Consider the following 26,048-nt stretch of genomic DNA (forward strand, 5'->3'; position numbering starts at 1 on the left):
CTGTATAAAGAATGAAAAATGTACGTTTATTAGACAATGTGCGTTCTTGGAATGATTCAATGTTTCATAATCTGTTCAGAGCTGAAGAACGCTCAGAATGTAGAAGCTTAGAAAATGGAAATTGCAAACAGCTGAAGCCAACAGGAAGCAGCTTCAAATAAACACATCATGAGAAAAAACTCGTAATTTTTCACATTCAAGTTGTGCATTTATCATAAAAACTTAAAAAAAAGAAGTGTTTTTTTATTCAAGGAATCACATAGCTTCGCTTTTAAAAGTTGTAAAGTTGGCTGAGAGTCCTCAGGAAGCGCATCAAGGCAGACAGGGAGAGGCTTTACAGAGTAGTCAAGACACCACAGAAGATCATTGGCTGTTCTCTCTCCTCCCTGTTGGACATCTATTCCTCCCACTTCCTCAGCAGAGCTATAAACATCATCTAGGATAGCTCCCAACCTGGTTCTGACCTGTTCAACCTGGCTACAGATGCATGAGCACATAAACAGATTCAAAAATAGTTTCTTCCCAAAAGCCACAACCACTCTGAACTCTCACATGCACTCCATTAACAGACTACACAACACCCCCACCACCACGGTGCAATACCTAATTTTATTCTATTATTTATTCTATTCTAAATTGTTGTGTGCCATGACTTTTGACCTGCTTAAGAAAGTAAACTTCGGAATATTCATTGTTGTGTCTGATACTTAGAACTGTGAGGAAGAACAGTACCCAGTTAATCTGAATTAGGAAAGCTTGGTAGCCCAGTTGGGACCTTGTGGAGGGCCGCGAGCCATACGTTGAGTATCACTGCTTGGAATGTGAACATTCTTCTGCTACAGTCAATGGACTAACCCAAAGAAGTAGAAAGCAGAACAGAAGATCCTCATTGTGAATCAATATAATATCAGCCTTATGTCTGCAGTCAGCAAAACTTTTACGTCATATTCATCTCAGAACAACTAAAACATGGTGACTGACCTCAGAGTTCCAAGTCCACATCCTAGACTCTCCAGAAAACCACACAGCTTCTTCACTCCTGAATCCTGCATGTTGTTGTTACTCAGGTCCAGCTCTCTCAGATAGGAGGGGTTGGACTTCAGCGATGCTGCCAGATAATCACAGCTGATCTCTGACAAACCACAGCGCCACAATCTGTATAAAGAATTAAAGCTATACGTTTATTAGACAAGTGTGTGCTTGAAATCGTTCAGTGTTTCATAATCTATTCAGAGCTGAGAAGGTTCAGAATGTAGATGTTTAGGAAATGGAAACTCAAAAGAGCTGAATCCAACATGAAGTCGGTTCAAATAGGAAACTCTGCAGAATTTTCAGACTAACTACATGCCCTGATGCAGCCAGTTTTATTTTGGAGATCTTAATCTCTGTTCTGTGACTAAGTCCTTGAATCATTTCTTCCAGTTTGTTCAACATGACAAACTAAGTATTGGATGTGTTGTGGCTCCGTTAGTGGAGCTTTTAAATGTGATGGCCCTCTGGATCTATCAGATCACAGTACTGAAGAGAGCTCAAACTGAGCACACGGGAAAAATGAGGATTACTTTGAAAACAGGAACAATTTTCCCCAGTGACTAGTAAAGCACTCAAACATGTTCTCAGTCAGAAGAAGCTTTCTTGTTATGAGGGAGATAAGAAAAAGACTGAGACATATAAACTTGTTCAAAGAGAAATAAAGTAAGCAGCGGAGGAGCTGATTAAAGGACACTCGAGGCTGGCTTGGAAAGGCATGAAGTCCATGATGGGGATGCAGAACAAGGACAAAAGATGAATGTGATGGTGGCAGATGTGTGGTGAGTGTGAGAGGGGAACCAGACGCTGGCTTGGATGTGAGCGAGCTTTATTTACACTCTGGTGGCACAAACAGAAACACAGCACGTAAAACAAAACCTAAAAGGTGACCTAAACTTGGAATGACTAACAAAACTAACCTGAACGGAAGACTCCGGTAGAAAGCGCAGGGAAGAAACACAGACGGACTAGTGACAAACATGAGAGAACACACACTATAAATACACTGATGGGAACGAGGAAATGACACACAGGAGGGAGGCACAGCTGATTCTGATTGACAAGATGAGACAGAGGAAACGCAAAGTGAACACCTTGACATAAGACACAGACTTTCACAATAAAACAGGAAACTCAAAACATACGTGAAGACGCAGACTCAGAGACGCGGGCTTTACACAAAGACCTGACCACACTAGAAAGGATACACAGGCAAGGAAGACACAGAACAGAGGGAGCACAGAATTTACACTCGGAAATCAAATAACAAAACCTAAAAATCTGAACTCAGGAAGTACCACAAAACTAGGGAGCTAGAAACACTAGGAAAGAAACCAAAACACAATAGTCACAATCCATGATGAAATCAAAAGTAAAAGTACAAAAAACAAAAACACTGGGTCACCGACCCAGGACCATAACACCTAGGAATTTCAAAGAAAGAAAAAAGAAGGTTTTAGGTTGGGAAAATGATCTCTGTCCACTTTTGTCCACTCATTCATTCATGTAAGCTATCGAATGCAGCTTTGATCTTCACAGTTTGGTTTATGAAAGTCATTCTAACCCTGAATATCAGAGTGTTACTCCTTTCCTTTTCCCATGATTCATGCTGGCAGTGTTGGAGATTTGGATGTTGGACTGTGTTTTGTATGATGTGTGTATGTTTTATGTTGGACTGCTGTTTGTAAAGCAAATGGCCATTTTGGTTTTTATTTCAGTGTCAGTGCCATTCCACCAAATATTAAGGTGGGATGGAGAATAGTAGAGTTTTACAGCTGATTATCCAGTGGAAGATTTTTCTTCTTCTTTTAAGGGTTGTAATGTGAACATTTTTCTGCTATAGTCAATGGACTAAACCAGAGAAGTCTTTACCATGAAGATCCTCAGTGTGAATCAGTATAATATCAGCCTTATGTCTGCAGTTCAGTGTCAGCACAACTTTCACATCATATTCATCTCACCACAACTAAAACATGGAGACTGACCTCAGAGTTTCAAGTCCACATCCTGGACTCTCCAGAAAACCACAAAGCTGTTCCACTCCTGAATCTTGCAGGCTGTTGTTACTCAGGTCCAGCTCTCTCAGATGGGAGGGGTTGGACTTCAGTGCTGCTGCCAGATAATCACAGCTGATATGTGACAAACCACAACTCCCCAATCTGTATAAAGAATGAAGGTTGTAAGTTAATTAGAAAAAGTGCTTGGAATCATTCAGTGCTTCATAATTCAGTTTTTTCAATCATATTAAGTGCCAAATCACAAAAACAGTCAGCTTAAAACACTTTATATTGTAAGGTAGACCCTAAAATAATACATAAACAGAAAAACAGTCGTATGACCCCCTATGAGCAAGTACTTTGATGCCAGCAAGAAGGAAAAACTCCCTTTTAACAGCTAGAAATCTCCAGCAGAACCAGGCTCAGAGAGGGGCGGCCATCTACCGTGACCAGCTGGTGTAAAAGAAGGAAGACAGGACAAAAGACATGTGGTGGAAGAGAGCCACAGAAATAATAACAAGTATGATTCCCTGCAGAGAGGTCTATTAACAAATTGTGAGAGAGAAAGGTGACTGAAGACGAAACAGCGCATCATGGGAATCTCCCAGCAGCCCACACCTACTGCAGCATAACTAAGGGAAGATTCAGTGTCACCTGATCCAACCCTAACTTAAATGCTTTTGCAAAGTGCCTAATCTTAAAAGTAGATATAATGTCCGTCTCCTGTATCAAACTGGAAGCTGATTCAATAGATGAGAGCTCTGAAAACTGGAGGCTCTACCTCCCATTCTACTTTTACTCTAGGAAAAATAAGTAATAATAAGTGATTCGTTTATGCTATGATTCAGCACAGGAGGGAGGGGGTGACTAGCTAAAATGTGCTGTTAGCATGTTAGCAGAGAAAGCAGCTATTGTCTTGATGTGAGCTTCTACTCAGGGTTTTTTCTTCCAGTTCAGGGCAGAAATGTTTTTCTTAAGAAACTGTGTTGGTTTTTTCCCCACAATTTTAATTATAAGGTAGATATATTTCTACTAATGGAATTAGTTTGCTAACAGCAACAGGGATGAGTCAGTGAGTCAGTTGGGCTTGTCAATCATGATTCACGAGTCAGTAAAGTGATTCTCGAGCAGTGAACGATTCATTCATGATTTGTGCATCACTATGTCACTCTGAGACAGGATATTTTGAATTTCAGAGATATTGTGCAAATGGAAGAAAGCAGTCTTACATATGTGTTTAATATGTGCATTGAAGGACATATCCTGTATAAAGATGACTCCAAGGTTCCTCACAATGTTACTAGAACACAGTTACTTAAAACGCAGCCCTGAGGCACTCCAGTGCTGAGTGAGATGGAGGGGGAGACTTGTTTTCCCACCCTCACTGATTGGGGTCTGTCTGTGAGGAAGTTGAGGATCCACTGACACAGTGATGAGCTGAGTCCTAGATCCGTCAACTTGGTGAAAAGCTTAGAGGGAATTATTGTGTTGAATGCTGAACTGTAGTCCACGAACAGCATCCTAACATATTTCCCTATGCCAGTGTCCAGGTGACTCAGGGATGTGTGGAGCAGGTGAGATATGGCATCGTCTGTGGAACGATTAGTCTGGTAAGCAAACTGAAGTGAGTCGATGGTGGCAGGAAGTGAAGAAGTGATGTGATCTCTCATCAGTCTTTCAAAACACTTCATTACAATTGAAGTCAGTGCTACTGGACGGTAGTCATTGTGGCAAGCGGGCTGTTGTTTCTTTGGAACAGGGACAATGATGGACTGTTTGAAGCACGTGGGAACCACTGCTTGGGCCAGGGAGAGGTTGAAGATCTCCGTGAACACCGGTGCTAGCTGATCAGCGCAGGCTCTAAGGACCCGGCCAGGGATTGCATCAGGTCCTGCTGCCTTCCTGGTGTTCACCCTCCTGAAGGTGTTCCTCACGGCATGCTCTGTGATGATGAATGCATTTTCTTCACTGGTGCACTCCGAGCGTGTGCAGCTGTTTGTAGTTTTAATTGCTGCGGCGTCGAAGCGAGCGTAAAACGTGTTCAGCTCATCAGCCAGTGAAGCGTCGGCATTCATCATTGAAGAAGCTGGTTGTTTATAGTCCGTTATTGTCCGCAGTCCTTTCCACAGGCTCCTAGAGTTGCACTGTCGTAGCTGTGACTCTAGTTTTTACCCGTAGCTCCGCTTTGCCTTTCTGACTGCACTGCACACGTTGTAAGACTCAGCCTTGTATAGGTCCATATTACCGGAGATGAGCCCTTCATTGTAGGCAGCGGTGCATGATCTCAGAGCGTCGCGGATGTTTTTATCCACCCACGGCTTCTGGATGGGAAAAGTTCTGATGATAGATCTGTCTGGTGGTTTCCCGATAAATCCCATAACCGCTTCTGTAAACATGTTGATGTCATCAGAGCTGCGCCGAAACATGTCCCAGTCTGCGTCATCCAGTGCGTCATCCAGTGCGTCCTGGAGCGTGGTCACTGATTGGTCCGTCCAGCGAGCGACCTCCCTCCTGATTGGTGGTTGCTGCTTTAGCCTTTGTTTGTAAGCAGGCATGAGGAAGATGGCGGCATGGTCAGATTTTCCAAATGCTGGCAGGGGCTGAGCCTTGTAACAGTTCTTGAATGGGGTGCAGTGGTCTAATGTCCTAGTGCCCCGGGTGGGGCAGTTGATGTGCTGGTGAAGGTTGTGAAATGTCCGTTTGAGATTTAGTCTGTTAAAATCTCCCATAACAATGAGTGCGGCATCTTGTTGAAGTGTTTGTTGATGTGTGAAAACCTCGTGCAGCTCACATAAGGCAGTGTCCGAGTCCGCGTGAGGCGGAATGTAAACAGTGCCGGCAATGACCGCAGTGAACCCCCGAGGGAGATAGACAGGGCGACATTTAACGATCAAAAGTTCCAGATTGGGCGAGCAAGAGCGTGTGAGTGGGGAGATGTTTGTGCTGTCGCACCATCTGTTGTTCACCATCAAACACACTCCACCACCTCTTTTCTTCCCCGACTCCATTGTCCTGTCCATGTGGTAAACAGAAAAGAACCCCGCCGGCTGCACAGCGTGGTCTGGTATTGCAGGGTTCAGCCAAGTCTCGGTGAAGCAGAGGAGGTTGCAGTCCCGAATGTCTCTCTGGAACTTAATTCTGGCTCTGAGGTCATCAAGCTTGTTCTCGATGGATTGAACATTGGCTAGCAGGATACTGGGCATGGGTGCGCGGTGTGCGTGAGCCCGTAGCCTGTTCCTGATGCCGGCTCGTTTCCCTCGAGGCCGTCGCTTAGGGTTGCATCCTTTGTTCTCTCTCAGGATCTCCATGGTGAAATGTTTGTGTATTGTAGACCAATAGAAACCAGGGTGTCTCTACCGTAGCAAATTTGTGTGTTTTGCATGATGCCCATGCAAAATTATGGCAGATATAGCAAAAAGTGATGAAAAAAGAAAAAAAGTGAAAAAGTTGGGGCAGAGCATCCAGCACGGTAGCCGACCTCACCTGCGCCATCTTAAAGGACTTTAATCGGCAAGATAATCCTGGTGTTTAAAGTCAGCCATATTTGGATATCTAAAGTCAGAATATGATCCAGTCACATCTATATCAACACATATTAAAACATGGTTGAGTTTATGCTGCATGAGATTATTGCTGATCCTCAGAAATCCCCTGGCTCACCTCCACACTGATTTCCAGTTTCTTTACTGTAAATGCAACATGTACAACAGGTCCTGAGAAACATTAGCAGCATGACAGCTGAGTCTCAGCTTCTTCTCATTCTTCATCATTAATCACACTTTGTTTTCATTTATTTCCTCCTCACATTTACTTTTGAACACTATTACAGTTCAGTCACAGATTCACTCAAACACATGAAACAGCTGATAAGAATGTAGTCTGGACACAGTGTGACTTTGAACAATCTTCACACCAGCTTCGCAATCAGGGTTTTTGTTCGCTCATCTCCAGACTTCGTCTTTCCCTTCACTTTCCTTCTTGGACCTGTTTGACTCACAGCAGTATTTCCCCATTGATCCAGAGACCCCAAATTTTCATGTCATCTTTAACCTGGATGTTAATTTCAGCAGTACTGAGATCAGGGCCGATCCACACTCACTCTGTGCTGCTAATTTGGCCCTGATGGAATATATCTGAGGTATTACTGCTGTCAGTGATCTCTCTGTCCACAGTCTGTGTCACATCTGGAGACTCATTACACAAGTTGATCCATAATTCAGTCTATAATATAGGAATTTAAATCATGTTTACTACTTTTTTCCTATCTTAAGGGAAGGCAAGGCAAGGTAAGGCAATTTTATTTGTATAGCACACTTTCAGCACAAGGCAATTCAAGGTGCTTTACATGATTAAAATAAAACACAAAAGATAAAACAAAACACTATAAAAGTAAAATACAAGAAAACATTTACAAGAAAGCATTTGCAAATAGAAAGCCATAATAGGATCAGTTACTCATAAGCAAGTCTAAATTTTAGACTTAAAAGAGTTCAGTGTCTCTGCAGCTTTGCATTCTCCTGATAGTGTATTCCAGATGTGAGGAGCATAGAAACTAAAAGCTGCTTCTCCATGTTTAGTTCTGGTTCTAGGGACGGTTGATAGAGGAGAGCTGGAGGACCTAACTGATCTGGATGGTTTGTACCATGATAGCAGAATCCTAATGCACTCTGGTGCTAACCCATTCAAGGATTTATAAACTAATAAAAGCACTTTAAAGTCTATTCTCTGAGCTACAGGGAGCCAGTGTAATGACTTTAAAACTAGAGTAATGTGCTCTATTTTCTTGGTTCTAGTGAGAACACGAGCAGCAGCGTTCTGAATCAGCTGCGGTTGTCTAATTGATTTTTTGGGTAAAACTGTGTTACAGTAATCAAGGCGGCTAGAGATAAATGCATGCATGAGTTTTTCTAGGTCTCCTTGTGTCATAAGTCCTTTAATCCTAGAAATGTTCCTCAGGTGATAGAAGGCTGACTTTGTTATAACTTTTATGTGGCCCTGGAGGTTCAGGTCTGAGTCCATTATTACACCTAAATTTCTGGCCTGGTCGGTAGTTTCTAGTTGGACCAGTTTGAGCTGATTACTGATATTTAATCGATCTTTTTTGGGTCCAAAGATAAGTACTTGAGTTTTGTTATTGTTCAGTTGAAGGAAATTATGAGACATCCAGTAATTAATTTGCTCAATGCATTTATTAAGAGTTTGGATAGGTTCAACATCACCTGGTGACATTGAGATATAAAGTTAAGTATCGTCTGCATAATTGTGCATAATATTATTGGTGGTTATAATCTGGCTTAACGGGAGCATGTAAATGCTAAATAAGAGGGGCCCTAGGATGGAACCCTGGGGAACCCCGCATGTGATTTCTATATTTTGTGATGTAAATTGGCTAATTGACACATAGAAGTTCCTGTTCTTAAGGTAGGACTTGAACCAGTCGAGTGCTGTACCAGAGAGTCCGGCCCAGCTCTCTAGATGTTCCAGTAATATATCATGATCAACGGTGTCAAACGCCGCACTAAGGTCCAGTAGTACCAATACTGTGGATTTCCCACGGTCAGCACTTATACGGATGTCATTAAACACTTTGACAAGGGCTGTCTCGGTGCTGTGGTGCCTATGAAAACCAGATTGATAAATATCAAAGCGGTCATTGTGAGAAAGCTGTTTAACGGCTGGAAAACAGCTTTTTCAATAATTTTACCAATAAATGGAACTTTAGAGATTGGTCTGTAGTTTTGCATTAATGTGCTGTCTAGCTTCTTTTTCTTTAATATTGGTTTGATAACTGCTGTTTTTAAGGCTTTGGGAAAGACACCTGATAGGAATGATGCGTTAACTATTTGGATCAGATCCTCCCTGATGGCTGGGAGGACCTTTTTAAGAAAACCTGTCGGTAATATATCCAAGCAGCAGGTGGCAGATTCTCAATAATTTTATCTAGGCTTGATTGATTTATTGTTTGAAAGTGAGTCATTTTTTCTGCACAAGTGCTAATTGGGCTACAATGTAGCTTGCCATCACCAGTGTGTGAATGGGTGGATGACTGGTTGTGTAAAGTGCTTTGGGGTCCTTAGGGACTAGAAAAGCGCTATACAAATTCAGGCCATTTACCATTTATTGGGGTTGAAACTACTGTGCCAATTGACCTTCTGATTTTCAAGATCTTTTCAATAAAGAAGCTGGCAAATTCATTGCAGACCCTGGTGGAGCTTAGTTCAGGGGCTATTGCCACTGGAGGAGTAGTTCATCTCTCCACTGTAGCAAATAATGTCCTAGCATTATTGTTGTTTCTATGAATAATCTCAGAGAAAAATGACTCCCTTGCATCCTTCAGAGCTAGTTGATACTTATTCAGTCTCTCTTTATATATCTCGCAGTGAACCTGGAGTCGAGTTTTCCGCCATTTTCTCTCAGCACGCCGGCACTCTCTTTTTTCATTACATACCAGTGGATCACTTCTCCACGGAGACTTCTTTTTACTAGAGACAGTTTTAACCTTGAATGGTACAATCTTATCCATCATGTCTAAGATTTTGGATAGAAAATCATCTGTCAGTTTGTTTACTGAATGTGTGTTGGTGGATGTTGGTGATTTAAATAAGGTGGAAGTGTACATCAGTTTAAAATATTCAGCTGAGTTTTCTTTAAGGAAGCGTTTTTTAAGCACACAAGTCCATAGTGAAAGGAGTCTCACAGAACCCCATCCTTCAAACCTCGATTACAAACTGAGGTTAAAGGTCGATCATGTCATCCAAACACAGTTTCTACCAGTCAGCTGGCAGCCATCAGGGCCTGGAGATTGATCATGTTTTTTTGATGATGCTGTGATCAGAATCAGAATCAGAATCAGAAAGGGTTTTATTGCCAAATGTTGAGCAGGTTTACAACATTAGGAAATTGCTGCGGTGCTTCAGTACAAACATACTGTTATAAATTACACTTAAATAGACATGAAAATAAAAATAAGAATAAGAATTAAAAGTGCTAATAAGAATTAAAGGTGTTAAGGAGATAGATATATACATGATATATACATGATATATACATGAGTGCAGGTGGTGATCAGTGCCAAACATGGAATGATGCAGTGAACACAGAGTAAGGTCATGTGTTAGTGGTGGGGACAGTCATACGGTTATTGTTCATGTGTCCGACAGCAGAGGGGAAGAAACTGTTCTTATGGCGAGAGGTTCTGGTGCGAATGGACCGGAGCCTCCTGCCTGAGGGGAGCAGGTCAAACAGACTGTATCCAGGGTGAGAAGGGTCAGCTGAGATCCGAGCTGCACGCCCCAGTGTCCTGGAGGTGTACAGGTCCTGCAGAGATGGGAGACTGCAGCCAATCACCTTCTCAGCAGAGCGCACAACACGCTGCAGTCTCTGTTTGTCCCTAATAGTGGCTCCAGCGTACCACACAGTGATGGAGGAGGTGAGGATGGACTCGATGATTGCAGTGTAGAATTGCATCATCGTCCGTGTTGGCAGGTTGAATTTCTTCAGCTGCCTCAGGAAGTACATCCTCTGCTGGGCTTTCTTAATGACGGAGGTGATGGTGGGCTCCCACTTCAGGTCCTGGGTGATGGTGGTACCCAGGAAGCGGAATGAGTCCACAGAGGTGATGGGGGTGTCAGTCAGGATGATGGGGGGGAGTGGAGCTGTGTGCTTCCTGAAGTCCACAATAATCTCCACTGTCTTCTGGGCATTCAGCACCAGGTTGTTGTGGCTGCACCAGGACACCAGACGTTCAACCTCCCTCCTGTAGGCAGACTCATCCCCGTCCGAGATGAGTCCAATAACGGTGGTGTCATCTGCAAACTTTATTAGCTTGACAGACTGGTGGGTGGAGGTGCAGCAGTTAGTGTACAGGGAGAAGAGCAGAGGAGAAAGAACACAGCCCTGAGGGGAGCCGGTGCTGATGGTCCGGGAGTCCGAGACATTCTTTCCCAGCCTCACATGCTGCTTCCTGTCCGTCAGGAAGTCAGTGATCCACCGGCAGATGGGATCAGGCACATTCATCTGGGAAAGCTTGCCTCGGAGATGGTCTGGAAGGATGGTGTTGAAGGCAGAGCTGAAGTCCACAAACAGGATCCTGGCGTAGGTCCCTGGGGAGTCCAGATGCTGCAGGATGAAGTGTAGGGCCATGTTGATGGCGTCATCTACAGACCTGTTGGCTCTGTATGCAAACTAGGAGAGAACCAGGCGCTCAAATGACTTCATGACCACAGATGTCAGAGCCACAGGTCTGAAGTCATTTAGTCCAGTGATCCTAGGTTTCTTGGGGACAGGGATTATGGTAGAGGACTTGAAGCAGGCAGGCACATGACATGCCTGCAGTGAGGAGTTGATGACCTCATCTCTCCTGGTTGGAGCTCAAAGGGATCAATGATTTGTAAAAGGAGCTGTTGGTGTTGACATCTCAGGGCAGACTGCTGAACATGAGTGAGCAGCTCTCTGATGGAACCTTTAATGCACCACACTAAATTACTGCCACACCACCTCTGATTGGTGGAGCCAACATTCGCACTGACATAACTTCCTGTGAGTTTCACTCAATAATAATTCTTAACAGACTCTGATTTACTTTGTAGGTTTTTTTCTTCCTGTGTTCTTCAGCTCTTTGTATTTGTTAACGTCCTCGTTATACTTTGTGTTTAATTGATTTCATTCACCACGTTTGAATTTAAACTCTTTTAGTTGCTTTTAACCGATTCCCACACTTCACCTTCTAATTTCACCCAAACTCTTAAGCATAGCATGTTTTTAATGTCACTGTTAAAGTTATTCAGCAGATTCAGGTTACTAAGACATCAGTGGCGGTCCTAATCTGCTTGGCGCCCTGGGCGAACACTCCCTCTTACACCCATGACTAATTAATATTGTGCTGAACTTTTCTTGTCCATCTTCCATTGGTTTTAATTTTGCACTCCAGTATGAACACCCATCCCCCAACCCAAAGAGCACCACAACATAACCTAAAAGACCTACTCCTTAGTGCACAGATTCCTTTGTCTAGGGTTTATTTCTGGGATTTCGCACAACCCAGGATTCAAATCATGAATCGATAATCAAATCATGAATGAAATGTGCTCTATTTTGGAAGCAGCAGGGCTCCCCTCCCCTTTAGACGGGTTGTTTGTGAGACTTTAAATCACCAAACTGTAAATTATAAATTTTTAATTGTTATTGATCCCTTTACCCCGAGTCCTAAAGTGTGTATTTATTTTCTTACTCTTCTTATATTTATTGTTTGTTTACTTGCACTGCTGTAACTGGAGCCTCGTCCTCTTGTCTCTCTATATACTGGACTGTATGTAGCGGAGATGACAATAAAGTTTACTTTGACTTCAGCAGCAAGCCCTCTCCTCCCTGTGCCGCAAGCAGCAGGCACACCCCGCAAACGGAGGGTGCCCTTACTCCCAGCAAATGCGTGATCAAAAAGTGTTCGGTGCCTATGCCTTTCCCACTATGCTCTGGCATGATGTCGGGGCAGCATAAGCACAAGCAACTTTTCTTTTTTTTTTGCCGATGCAAATGGAAGAAAGCAGTCTTACATAAATGTGTTTAATATGTGCATTGAAGGACATATCCTGTTTAAAGATGACTCCAAGGTTCCTCACAGTGTTACTAAGGGCCAAGGTAATGCCATCCAGACTAAGAATCTGGTTAGATACCATATTTCTAAGATTTTCAGGGCCGAGTACAATAACCTCAGTTTTGTACTTGGATGGAGCCTTACTTAGGCTGTAAGCCCTCTTTTATGCAGATTGAAGTGTGCCAGACCATGCAGACAATTGGGTGCCTGAAGATCCCATGACACTCCAAGAGGAAATCACTGGCTGATTGTGTGCACCTGTGGGTATAAAAGGCTGAAGATCCTTTGCGGTATGGGGACAGGTCTAATGATTAAATTGTATGCTGTAGGAGTAAAAGGATGGATGTTTAATTGGATATGGGATTTTTTTTATGCGGCAGAACTATTCAAGTTAAGATAGGGTCACATTTGTCAGAACCATACAAAACAGAAAATGGAACCCTGCAGGGTAGTGTAATAAGTCCAACATTGTTTTTGGTTATGTTTAATGATATTTTTAAAGAGCTGTCTGATAGTTATGGTAAATCATTTTCTGCTGATGACTGAGCAGTTTGGGTAAGGGGGAGGAATGGTGACCATCTCGTTAAGAAGCTTCAAGAGGGGATAGATAAGGTGGAAAAGTGGGGAATGGAGTGGGGTTTTAGTTTTCTCAATCGAAAATCTAAAGTAGTGTTTTATACAAATAGGAAAATAGGGAAAAAGTTGTTCTTGTATGGGGAAGGGTTAGAAAGGGTGGAGAGCTTTTGTTTTTGATGGGAGAGGCGTGAGTTGATGGGAGAGGCGTGAGTTTCTCAAAATGGGCTCATTGAGTCAGCACGGATAAGATCTTGGAGAGGCTACGGTTGCTGTGAATACTCAGAATAAGATCTCTGACTGCAGACTGGATATATCTCGGAAGGACTAGCTCGGAATAACCTCTCTGGGTGCAAATTGGATGACATCTCGGGGAGGCACACTGCCGTGAGTTCTCAGAAATCGGCTCCTTGAGCACAAGAAATGGCAACATCACAGAACGCAAGTATGGCGAAACTCGCGGCTCTCCAACGGGAGATTGAGAGACCAGTGTTGGACTGTAGAACTGCTTTGAAATTCATATGAGCTGTTCGCACTAAAGTAAAAAGCACCATCACTTCATGCGGAGACCCCCTTTGGCGCGAGCAGCAAGGCTGGAGCTGAACAACAACACCCTGATAACGACTGTGTTTAGTCTGTTCCTTCCCATTCCATGCAAGGCCACCAGGGTTGGCTGGAAGACTGTTTACTTAGCCTGGTGGGGCGAAGGACACTGTCTCAGCTGAACTCTGGACACACACACACACTTACACTGATATGCACACACTGATCCCCCCTCCCTTTCCAAATGCCTTCGATGCTTGTGCCCTACCGGGGAAGATGGCAGTCGACTGGACCAGCGCAGACATGCTGCAGGACCGGATGCGCTGTCTACACCGGCTCTCTCTTACCCTTTACACGCCCCTGTTGCTTGTCTTGTGTTTCTATGGTGTATTGATAGTCATGTGCTTTTTGTGCTGAGGTGTTTTTTCTGTTATCAAACTGTTCTCCCACTAGGAGCTCAGTTTGAGTGGAGTTTTTTTTTCTCCTCCTCTTACCTCATGTTATGTATTTTCGTTGTTTTTTTTTTTCCTATCAGCCTACCTTTCTGATATGTCGCCCCAATGTGATGTTTGTGTAAAGTTGGTCAGACGGTTCCTTTGTAAGTGCGCATGCGCCATTAGCGTGCTGCCTGCTGTAACTAATTTCCTTCGGGATTAATAAAGTATTCTGATTCTTATTTTTTGGGAGTAGTTTTTGATAGGAAGTTAACTTGGAAAACTCACATAGAGCACATTGTGGAGAAATGTAAATAGGTTCTTAATATCATGAGGTGTCTAGCAGGGTTGACATGGGGCACCAGTTTTGAAGCACTCAAAAGTATCTATGTCACATTAATTAGATAAATAGGGGCAGCGGTTAAAACTTGGTTAAAGAAACTGGATGCTATCCAAACTCGTGCACTGAGGATTTGTTTAGGGGGCGGTTAAAACACTGCCAGTATGTGCTCTTCAGTTGGAAGCTGGAGAAATGTGTCTGCATATTAGAAGGCAGCAGTTGATGACTAATTATTTGGTGAATTTGAAAGGTCACAACAACAATCATCCTGTTAAGAAGGTGTTGGAAAATTGTTGGGAGAGAGGTAAAGAATTTAAAAATAGCTTTGGATGGGTTGGGAATGAGAGGGCAAGAGCAGTTAAGGTATATGAAAAGAGATTTAGCCAGACAGTGTTGTGGCCTTTAAGGGGGATAATAAAACTAGAGGGAGACAGTTGTATAGGGTACAAAATACAGCAGAAGTTAAAATAAATAAAGGAATGAACAGGTGGGAGGAAATTGTTATGTGTAGAATAAGTACAGGGCATTGTTACCTGAATGGCACTCTTTTTAGGATGGGGAAACATTTAATGGGGATACGTAATTGGTGTGGTGTTATGGAAACAATTGAGCATGTATTTATTAACTGCAGAAGGTATGGTAACCACAGGAGAATGATATGGGTTGGGGGGGGGGGGGGGGGAGTCACGTTTAACAAGGTGGTTGACTGGCTAAGTAACACCAGAGGGTGGCAGTAATGCATCTTCGATGGATGCAAGCTGCTGTTAAACTGGAGGAAGAAGAAGCAGCACTATTGGGACTGCTGCTCAGAAGTGAACATGCAGTGTCCTCCTCTTCTGCCTTGCTTTTGAACTTTGTTTGCTAAACCTGTTTGCAGTTTTGCATTTTGTCTGTTAAACTCGGTATACTGTTGAACTTGGTTTTAGTAGAGCTTTGTGATGCCGGTCTGCCTTAGTTAACCCTTAGCTTTTAATCTTGACTTTTTTTTCCTTTTGTTAATTGTTTGCCCAGTGGTCTGCTGAACAACCCTGTCGGGTTTCTGTTTAAAGTTTGCAATAAAACCTTTAACTTTACTCAATTTTCCTGTGGGTCTTGTGTATGTTACTCTCCTCCTGTCACCTAGCAGAGGGGGTCGTAACAATTCGGTAAATAACATACCAGCTAGAGGTAGTGGACTGTGATCACACAATTACCCTGAGACATGCTGAACCATCTGCTTAAGGTTAACCTGCTGATGATGAACAACCTTGGAATCCAATGATAACTTTATTTATTTCACAGAGCAGTGGTGGCAGCTTCCTCAACACACTGAGGTGGATAGAAGGAAACCCAACTCCCGGACAAATTTTGATTGCACATTAATTAGCTCCTTATCTCCAATTTATAATGATCAACACAAACTTCAGCAGAGACAAGTCCCAGTTTAACATTACTATTGCCCAGCATGCCATGCAGCAGTGTCAGTTTGCAAATGTGCAATGATTCCTGCTCCAATCTCTTTCACTTTCACAGATTGCTGTGTGTCGTGACCTTTGACCTGCTAAAGAAAGTCCACTGTGGATTATTCATTGTTGTGTTTGATACCTAGAACTGTGAGGAAGAACGGTACACAGTTAATCAGGGTCCCCTCATTCTGAATTAGGAAAGCTCGGCAGGCCGGTTGGCGCCTTGTGGAGGGCCGCGGCCATGCATTGACTATATGTGCTTGAAATGTGAACATTTTTCTGCTATAGTCAATGGACTAACTCAGAAAAGAAGAAAACCGACTTTACCATGAAGCTCCTCAGTGTGGATCAGTATAATATCAGTCTTATGTCTGCAGTTTAGTGTAAGCACAACTTTCACATCATATTCATCTCACCACAACTAAAACATGGTGACTGACCTCAGAGTTTCAAGTCCACATCCTGGACTCTCCAGAAAACCACACAGCTGCTTCACTCTTGAATCCTGCAGCTTGTTGTTCAACCTCAGGTCCAGCTCTCTCAGATGGGAGGGGTTGGACTTTAGTGCTGCTGCCAGATAATCACAGCTGATCTCTGATAGACCACAGCTCACCAATCTGTGTAAAGAATTAAAGTTTTAAGTTTATTAGACAAAGTCTGTGCTTGAAATCATTCAGTGTTTCATAATCAGTCCAGAGCTGAAGAACATTAAAAATGTCATAGTTTACAAAATGGAAACTCCAAACAGCCAACAGGAAGCAGCTTGAAAATAACACAAGAGAAAATAATTTTTCATATTAAACTTGTACATTTCTAACAGGAGTATTTTAAAGACAGTGTCACTGATGATCAACTTCTCTTCACTACAAGTTTGAGTAATAGATGCACGATAGACTGGACCATGTATGCATGCTTTCCAGCAAACTTTTATTATTACAGTTGCTGCTACATACAAATGGCTGCAGCTTTGCAGCTCGCAAACGCACACTAAAAGCAACAACAACAACACTCAGGACTCAGTACAGCCTTTAAATACTGGTGTGGGGTGATTGCTTATACCGCGTAGGTATACTGGCTCATTTGACAGATTTCTGCTTGCAAAGACACTTTGAAACTCTAATCGGTATGTTTCCTGTCATACTAGAAGGGATCAAACTCTAGAGCAGGGGTCCCCAATCCCAGTCCACGAGGGCCGGTGTCCCTGCAGGTTTTAGATCTCACCCTGGGTCAACACACCTGAATCACATGATTAGTTCATTACCAGGCCTCTGGAGAATTTCAAGACATGTTGAGAAGGTAATTTATCCATTTAAATCAGCTGTGATGGATCAAGGACACCTAAAACCTGCAGGGACACCGGCCCTCGTGGACTGGGATTGGGGACGCCTGCTCTAGACCTTTGTTCATTTGGTCAGTGAAGGATGCTTTTCCACCTGAAGAAAGACCAGCACCTTATTCAAGGCAGGGACATTAGCACTTCCATGGGAGAGCAACACTGCACAAACAGACACAGCACAGCCACTGAAGTACAAGGACAAAGAGAAAGGCGAGTGAGAAGACTCTGGTGGTGTGGATGGACCCTTTAGGGGCTCCAAGACTGAGGAAGAAACCTCCATGCTAAGCATGCTGCAGTGATCTGGGGAACCCGGTCCATTCTGAGGCTGCACCATGACTTACAGACTTCGGCCAAATGAACATCTCGTGATCCAACAATGCACAAGCTGTGAGCAATCAGCTGTTTAATCATATACACAGATTCTTTCATCAGCTGTAATGTGAATGTACTGATTGTCAAACATCTCCCTATCACCACTCCACTGTCAGCCTTTAAATAAACCCTGCTCAAGTCTGTGACTTCTTTTTGAAGTCGAAAGGAAAAACTGTTGTTCAGTCATTTGGAAAGACTTTAAGCACTCAAAATTCTTCACATATGTCTTCAGGCATTTCCCGAACAATTATGAACTAAAGAATTCAATCAAAGATCTGAAATATAAATAAAGATAAGAGCTGCAATTAGTGAAATCACCTTAGAGTTTCCAGTCGACAGTTTGGATTCTCCAGTCCAGCACACAGAAGCTTCACTGCTGAATCCTGCAGGGTGTTTCCGCTCATGTCCAGGTCTGTTAGATGGGAGGGGCTGGACAGAGATGGGGCGATAACTTCACAGTGAGTTTCTGAGAATTCCGAACTAGTCTGTCTTTGATTAAAGAAAATAAAATGTGTTATTATAAAAGAAGAAAATCTGCATCATAAACACAGTATGAATGTATATGAAGACAAAAAGAGTGACATCATAATCTGATGAACATCTACTCTTCGCGTCTGTGCTTCAGCTTCTTACTGTGTTTGACAAGACACAATGATTCATTCTCTCTCAGACCTGCTGACTTTTAATAACTATCTTTGTTTAGTTTTAATCTGCAGATGAAGGAGGGAAGATGGCGTCACATTAAGGGTTCCATAATGTCCAGTCTGTCAGTGAGATCTGATCTAGACTATTATCCAGATTTATAAAATAAGTCTCCATGAGCACTTGTTTATCCACATTGTTCTCAGATGTAATAATTAAGTTTGCCTATGTAATATCACATCATATTTATTTGTATAGCACATTTAAAGACCAAAGTATACAAATGAGGCAGGGGAAATGTAAACAGAACACACTGACATAAGACAGAGACCTTCAAAGTAAAACAGGAAACACATACACGTAATGACACAGACTCAGAGACCTACTACACTAAGGGGATACACCAAACAGAGGGAACACAACTAAACCCTGGGAAACCCAAAACAACAGTCATAAAAAACTATCAAAAGTGAAAGTACAGAGGTAAGTGACGGGAAAAGTTAAGCGACCCATGTTGTAGGTGACGTCAGACGCCGGAGATTTGGCAAAAAAAAAGAGAATGGTAGCGTAGAATTATTTAAGCTTCAGTATTGCCAAATAAACTAATCAATTGTCATATAACTAACAACATCTTTCCTAGGGCTGTGCGATATGACCAAAATGTCATATCCCGATATAAGACATTTATCGTCCTGACAACGATATAAATCATAAAAATGTAACATTTTCTGTAAATTCTGTGAATCTCGGGTAACTCACCTTGCGTGAAGTGTTTCCAGCTGAGTGTCCTTTACCTGGAGTCGAGTGTTTTCTCCGATGCATGAAACTATACATTTTTAGACATAAGTTGTAACGGGCACCATTTTCTTTCAAAGTTTGAGTCTAAGGTTTATTTTTTAGCACCTGACGGCTCTTTTTTGCTTCTCATCCATAAACACTGCATACTCTTTCCTGTGATTCAGTTTATTTGGAAAAGTCTCAACAGGATCTTGAGCTTTATTGTGAAAGGTTTACGTAGAAAACAAACAAGCGGACAGCGGAGCCACGCGATGGTTTTACCGTCATTGCTGCTAACGACAACACGTAAAAACAGGTGCTTGTCCGTCCATAGTGTGGTTATATAAAATATAAGAGAAAGAGAGAACTTTAAAAAATTAATATAGCCACTACAGTGACCATCAAAACGATGAAAAAAATTGCTGTAAACAGTTTCTTTTACGACACCATGAAACAAACGATAGCGTGATAGGAAACGATAGACATTTTTATATCGTCATCCGGTATATTTCGTTATATCGCACAGCCCTAATCTGTCCTATCATCTCTAACACCCTGGGGGACAACGGGGAGAGTTTAGACCAGGGGTAGGCAACCTTTCTGATGGCGAGTGCCATTTAAAATTTCCTCAGAGGTCAGTGTGCCATATGATTGCATTAGCAATAAATTTAATAACGCTCTATATTAACAGTTACACACTATATAGAACCACTTTATAGAATCATATTTGTTCGCAGATGTTGGCAGCTCTCAGCAAATAGTTATCAGCTATTTTGAAACAAAAAAAAGACACTTTTTTATCCATAACAGAAAATGGACTGTACAACAAAAAATACAAATGCTATTTATGGTCTACTCACAAGAATGATAAGAAAAATAAACTGAGCCAATATGGCATGTCTGTTAATACAGAGACACACATGTTAATATGATCTCTGGTCTCCCACTCAGACACACAGGTCTCCGAGTGTCCAGCATTCAGACGGCTACCTGAGGACTCATGTGAGAGGAAATCTGTTCACACAGATATGTAGAGCCAAATACTGTCAATAAGGCCTCTGCAATGTTCTGAACACAGTTATACTTGTCAGGTAGTGATGTCCAGCAGGTGAAAATGCAAGCTCCATGAACACGCTCCATGAACAGCTGTGGATTCCAGCTGCTTTGATGTTGCAACTGGCAACACTGGCATTAACTCAGCACGTTAATGCGAGACAAATCTAGCTGCTCATTAAAGATTTCTGGTTTGATCAGAAAATAAAACATTGGTCCATACACCTGAAAGTCCCAAAAATGCATTGTGTCTCGAGTCTACGGATGTATCCGTGTATTTCCGTGGTGCTGATGCTGTGCTGAGCAGACAGCTCCTGAAGCTTTTGAAGTGTCAGAATGTGGAAAGCTAATAACATCCCTCTTACCAGTAGGCTAAGTTATTTTTAGCCAATTACAAGTTGAATTTGGTAGTTGGGGTTGTTAGCTAAGATACCGTCATTAAGAAGCGGCACAACTAATGTGTCTACGCGAGCTGATTTATGATGTGCACCGCTGGTGTGGCCATTTATTTTTTGATGCACCTTCTCAGATTAATTCACTGCATGTCGTGCCCAGGGCTGGACTGGGACAAAAAAACAGCCCGGGCATTTTGACTAAAGACCGGCCCACCAGATATTAAAGCCATAAAGCCTTTGAATGAAAACAAATGCTGTTGTGACAGTGATGTACAGTCTTGTTGGTATATGTATGATTTCTATACATTTTACATCAGATAAAAACTTTGGTTGTAAGCCTCCAGACATTTTAAATTAAAATAAGAAAGTATTTCTTTGTGCCCTCCTTTCCCTTTTAATGCCCCACCTGGCCCCCCTAACAAAACTTTGCTAGACCCGCCCCTGCACAGTTACCAGCTGTCAGCTACTTAAAAATGCTCTTGGTGTTATTTGTCTCTCAGAAACAGTTCATAACTTCCCTTCAACTCATTCATGTCACCTAAGAGGTAAACCTGTTTCTCCATCACTGTTCAGCTCTGATGATTCAGTAAGGACATCTCCTGGTTTCATCTTCATGTTTCCCTCTCACCAGATATACAAACTGACATCATGACCAATACTTTTTACAGCTGTGGCTCCAGCAAACATCAGCTGATACTAGAAATTAATATTAAATAAATTCTAACAACAGCTGATCAAGCTTAAACGTGCTGCTATTGTTTAGTGCGACATCTGCTGGTTTCCTCTTTCTGGCTCGAAGTAGGCGATAAACAAACAAGAGAGAAAAGCCAATGAGCTGATCATTGATCAGTTTCATGATTAAAGCAACAGGGGAGAGAATGAGAGAAGAAGAGGCAGCTGTGCAGCAAAGACGCAGAATAACTCCACCTTTGTGTCTTTTTCATTCTAGCTGAAGTCAACTGTGACAAACTGTGTCCCCTCTCAGCTCAACACAAAATGCATAATAATTTCTCTGAATTCGGGAGGATTCCGTCTTATTACGGGACGGTTGGCAACTCTACTAGCTAACCTTATGGTTTAAATAAAGTTCAACATCAGTAACATAAAAGCACCCACCCAGCTGCATAGAAACTCCATCATGCTAGCTAGCACGCGAGTTATTGTAACTGACTGTAAAAAGTCAGCACAACGAAAATAAACGACACCTAAACTTGGTTTATATCTGACCCAGATAGACTGCAGGTCATAACTTGTTACCTGAAGTTCAGTTCACCTGACGCTCTGACCGGCGGCTGCCTCGGGTCTCTCCTCATCCTGCCTCCGATCTCCCTCATCCACCTGCTGGCCTCCACCACTTGTTAATTTTACTGAATCTGTGGAAGCTCCGCGATGCCACCACCAAACAACTGAGTTATTTTTACACAACGGCCAAATAAATCATTGGGCCACCGAGCAAATGCCCAGTATGCCCGATGGCCAGTCCAGCTATGGCCATGCCATCAGGGTTAACTGATGGCACGGCCAACTGTGGCATGCGTGCCTAGGGTTGCCAGCCCCTGGTCTAAAAGGTAACTTTGAAACAAAATCCTGATATTGGTTGAATTTCCCATCTCATCAGTAAACCCGGCTTCATCTATTGTGTTAAAGTAGCTTCTCAAAAAGAATGTGTAAGCTCATAATGCTGAAGCACCACCAGATTTTAAAACTGACCAATTCAGAGCCTTATCTATAAATACAGATTTTATTTTTGCTCTGTTATCAAAGTTTAACTGAAGCTGCTTTTTTGCTTCAACATAAGCTTCGGTGGACTCATGTGCATGCACCTTCTCACTAAAATCCTCAGTGGACTGTGGTAAATGGTTCTAAATAATAAAGTCCTGGAATCCAGACTCTGCTGATTCTGAACAGAAGTGAAAATTAGCATTTTTGCATCGACCATAACCAACTAAGTTCTTAAAGCCAATGCTGCTTTTAACTGAACTTCTTCCAGTTTGGGCGCATATGTTTCTTGCAATGCGTCCAACTTTGTCTTCAAAGTGATTCTTTCCACCTCAGCTTCAATTAGCACCATTAAAGCTGCTTGGGAGATTTTACTGGCTTAGACTATAGGCTTTACTAATATTACTGGGTGAACTTTGTGCATCCTCTTTCAGCCAATTCTGTGACGATCCAATCATCCAAGTCCAACCATCCAGTCTTCCAAGATCCCCCAACTTCCAAGGTGACATCCAATTCAAATGATTTTTTAAATTAAATGTCATGGCCTTTTAAGTTCCAAAAAAGAAAATGGTCCAAGGAAAGGTTGTGGGTGGAAATGGATGGATTGTTTCTTCTGAATTAAATCTTTGAAAAATATATGGTGTTTATTTTTTATCTTAAACATAAACAAAAATTAACCTAATCTGATTCCAAAACCTCAAAAAGTGATAAAACAACCAAAAACATTCTAAACCTTCCTATTGCCCCCTTGACCTTTGACAAACAAATAATAGTAATAAAAACCCCCAAACAAACAAACAAAAAAATTCCACCACACCTCACAGCGTGCTCTGTAGGTGTGGTCCTTAATAAGTGGGATTGTCCAAATTTAACCAAACTAATCACAACTTTTCCAAAAGTAAATTTGATTAAAGATTTACATAGCGAAGCTAGGGAAATATATTCCTACAGTTTTAAAGAAAAAACTTACTATGTTACTTTTGGTAATATAATATACAGTTGCACTGAATTTAATTTATTGATTTCCATGAACACCACCGTTTGCTCAGTGTTGTCCTGATGGAGGTTTCATTAACAGCATCCAGTATGATCCAGGCTTTAGCTTCTTAGAAATTACCCTGGGTCTCTTTGTGACCTGACTGTTTAACAGATCAAACACAAAGACATGAGAATCAGAGACCGAGCAGCTCTGTTCTTTAAAGACAAACATGGAACCCGCTCAGTACACACTTTCCCCACAGATATGAGCATCAAAGCAGTTTTTTTCCTATGAGTAAGAGTCCTCTTACATTAGATTACAGCTTTTTACAGGAAAACTGGACAAAACTGATTTTTGTCATAAATTCATTTTCATTTCTTCTCAGCACACAAACCCAGTCAAAATCAACCACACTCAACACTAATTATTATTACTGTTAACTCGGTGAGTTCAGTTCTCTGACCTCGTTGGTGTAGGTTCACCGGACTCTGCTCTGTTCTCCTCTTCCTCCATCATCATCCTCTTGTGGATGTCAGTCTAAAAGGTAAACCACAAACAATCGGTGAGGTCATATTGATGCAAATCTCAGTCCCACATCAGCTCTGCTGAATAATCTATGTTCCTATGACATCAGGAATCAAACGCTGTCATGAACACACCTCCATGTTTCTGTGATGTTTCTCTGACAGACTGAATTCAAACAGTTTGAGGAAAAAAGGATGAACTTAAAGCAGGCTGTCACTTTATTGGATATTAGGAGAACATATTTAATCATAAAATCATTAAATCATAAAGGCAGCTAGAGCTAAACAGCAGAATGAGATAACAGTCTTTATACACCATATCTACTATTTTATGTACTTTGCTGTTATATGTATGTATATGCAATACTATTGCATTGTATGACACACTTTTCTGATTTTTATTTACTTAACATTTTGAAACCCATGTATCACTTTCATACCACTTCAATTATGTGCTACTTTGTGGTGGTTGACAGGAAATCTCAACAAAATCATTTAAGTTTGTGGTTGCAAGGAGACAAAATGTGTAAAAGTTCAAAGGGGTATGAATACTTTTGTCAAGACACTGTGTATTCAATCTGTCACGGTCCCTGTGTCTGCCCGGTCAGCCCTGTGAGGCTGCATGTGTTTTTGATTTGGTTTCTCTCTCTCCTCCCTGCTCGCAACACTCTACCTAGGTGGAGCTCATCGCAGGCTCCCACTTTTGGTCGTGGCACCTGCAAGTAATAACTCATCTGTGAGTCATCATCCTGTCTGTAATCTTCTCTGGACTATTGTGTAACACGCGTCAGTGTAATCCTGGCCTTTGCAATATTTTGAGTTCTCTTTATGCTTTTCTCAGTATTAAATACCTTGTCTTTGTATATAGACTCCCAGGCCCTTAGACAGTTTCCCAGAATCTGTAGAGTTTAGCAGCTTAAGTGTAGTACATAACACACTAGCAGTTGTGAAAATAAAGAACTGTTTCTTGTGATTTGCAGTCTGCGCCTGAGTCCGCCCTGCTCCGCCTAGACAAAAATAATTTCAGTACAGTGGTGCACAGTTCTTTCTTCCACCTTTTTAATTCATTCTAATAAAAACATTAGTAAAATGTTTATGTAATTTTCCTCTATTTCTCATTAATGCTCTTTTTTGTTGACAGAATTTTTCTTCTACATTTTTTTTGTCAAAGTGCTCAAAAATCTATATTTTCTTTTAATAGCCTCCCCCTTGTGTCTTTAAGAGCTCTGCAGGTGTAATATTAATTACAGTGACAGTAAAGGAGGTAAAGGCGATAAAAACAATGCAGCTGAGCTGTGATGTCATCATGTACGCTGTGTCTCTGTGGACTCTGTGTGAACTATTGATGGAACTCACAGAGTACAAACTACAAGTACACAAACACGAACGTAGCTCAGAGAGGCTGACAAACTCGGCCTCTTTGGTCCAGCTGTGAGTCCGTTACCGTGAACTATGGAGCGGCAGATTTGTGCTGTTTGTGCAGGAACTCAGCTGCACACAGCTGATGTTAGCCAGGAAAACATTACACACTGACTTTAAAGAGAGAGAGACCGGAAATAAAAAAGACACACAGTTTGTTGTGTGAAGAAATCAAACATGAACAAACAGTAAAGTTCCTAAAGACAAACTGTTAAAGGAGAAAACAAAGCAAACTTACAGTTTCTTTTCACAGAGACACGCAAACAACAAGATCCACTCCACACCTGGACACCAAACATGAACATACAGGTGAGCTGCTTCCTGGAAGGAGGTGGGACTACACCTGAAGCAAGACAGGTGGGAGAGGCTGAGCAGAGCAGCACTCAGCTTCATTTCAAAAAACATCCTTAAAGTTGGTGAACAACAGATTTTTATGCCTGAAAGCTTCCCTCCCATCTCTTTTCCATTTCTATTCTTTTCATTTTTTTGATTTTGTTCAAAATTGTGCTTTTCCGTACATTTGTTCAAGTTCAATATTAAATATATTCATTGTTTCTCTCCCATCATTGAGTAGACTTAGCTCCAAATATGAGACTCAAAAACTGAAATGAGAACTAAAATCAAGAAAATGAGAAAAGAGCTCATCTTCTTGTTTATAGAATGAAAACAGAACAAAGTCATCAGGCTCCAAACACTTGATCAATTTATTGCATTCAGGGACCTTCTGGCCTCCTGAGAGCTTGAGAGTGATGTGAAAAAAAATCCATCCACTTCTTCAGCGATGTAGAAGAGATGAGAAAACACAAGGAAACCAAGACACATCAGGAAACACACAGCAACATGAGACAGCTCACCAATAGGCAGAGGACTAAATACACA

At 41.9% G+C, this 26,048-nt stretch overlaps 1 protein-coding gene across 5 annotated transcripts in view; it reads right to left on the minus strand.

The window, feature by feature from the left end:
- Window positions 1–25,595, minus strand: part of LOC120729370 (ribonuclease inhibitor-like) — a 28,825-nt gene extending 3,230 nt beyond the window's left edge. The window contains exons 1-6 of one of the 5 annotated variants that reach the window (XM_040024897.1): window positions 25,408–25,595; window positions 23,690–23,763; window positions 17,980–18,150; window positions 16,394–16,570; window positions 3,015–3,188; window positions 982–1,155 (exon numbers count right to left, since the gene is read on the minus strand). In XM_040024897.1, coding sequence (XP_039880831.1) covers window positions 982–1,155; window positions 3,015–3,188; window positions 16,394–16,570; window positions 17,980–18,150; window positions 23,690–23,745 — 752 coding nt within the window. In that variant the 5' untranslated portion in view covers window positions 23,746–23,763; window positions 25,408–25,595. Of the gene's footprint in view, window positions 1–981; window positions 1,156–3,014; window positions 3,189–16,393; window positions 16,571–17,979; window positions 18,151–23,660; window positions 23,764–25,407 lie in introns of those variants that run through there. The other 4 variants (XM_040024898.1, XM_040024899.1, XM_040024900.1 and 1 more) reach the window with 4 other exon arrangements.
- Between the last annotated feature and the right edge of the window lie 453 nt (window positions 25,596–26,048).

Source organism: Simochromis diagramma, unplaced genomic scaffold (assembly GCF_900408965.1).
Source record: "Simochromis diagramma unplaced genomic scaffold, fSimDia1.1 OVJJ01000368.1, whole genome shotgun sequence".
Classification (NCBI taxonomy): Eukaryota; Metazoa; Chordata; class Actinopteri; order Cichliformes; family Cichlidae; genus Simochromis; species Simochromis diagramma.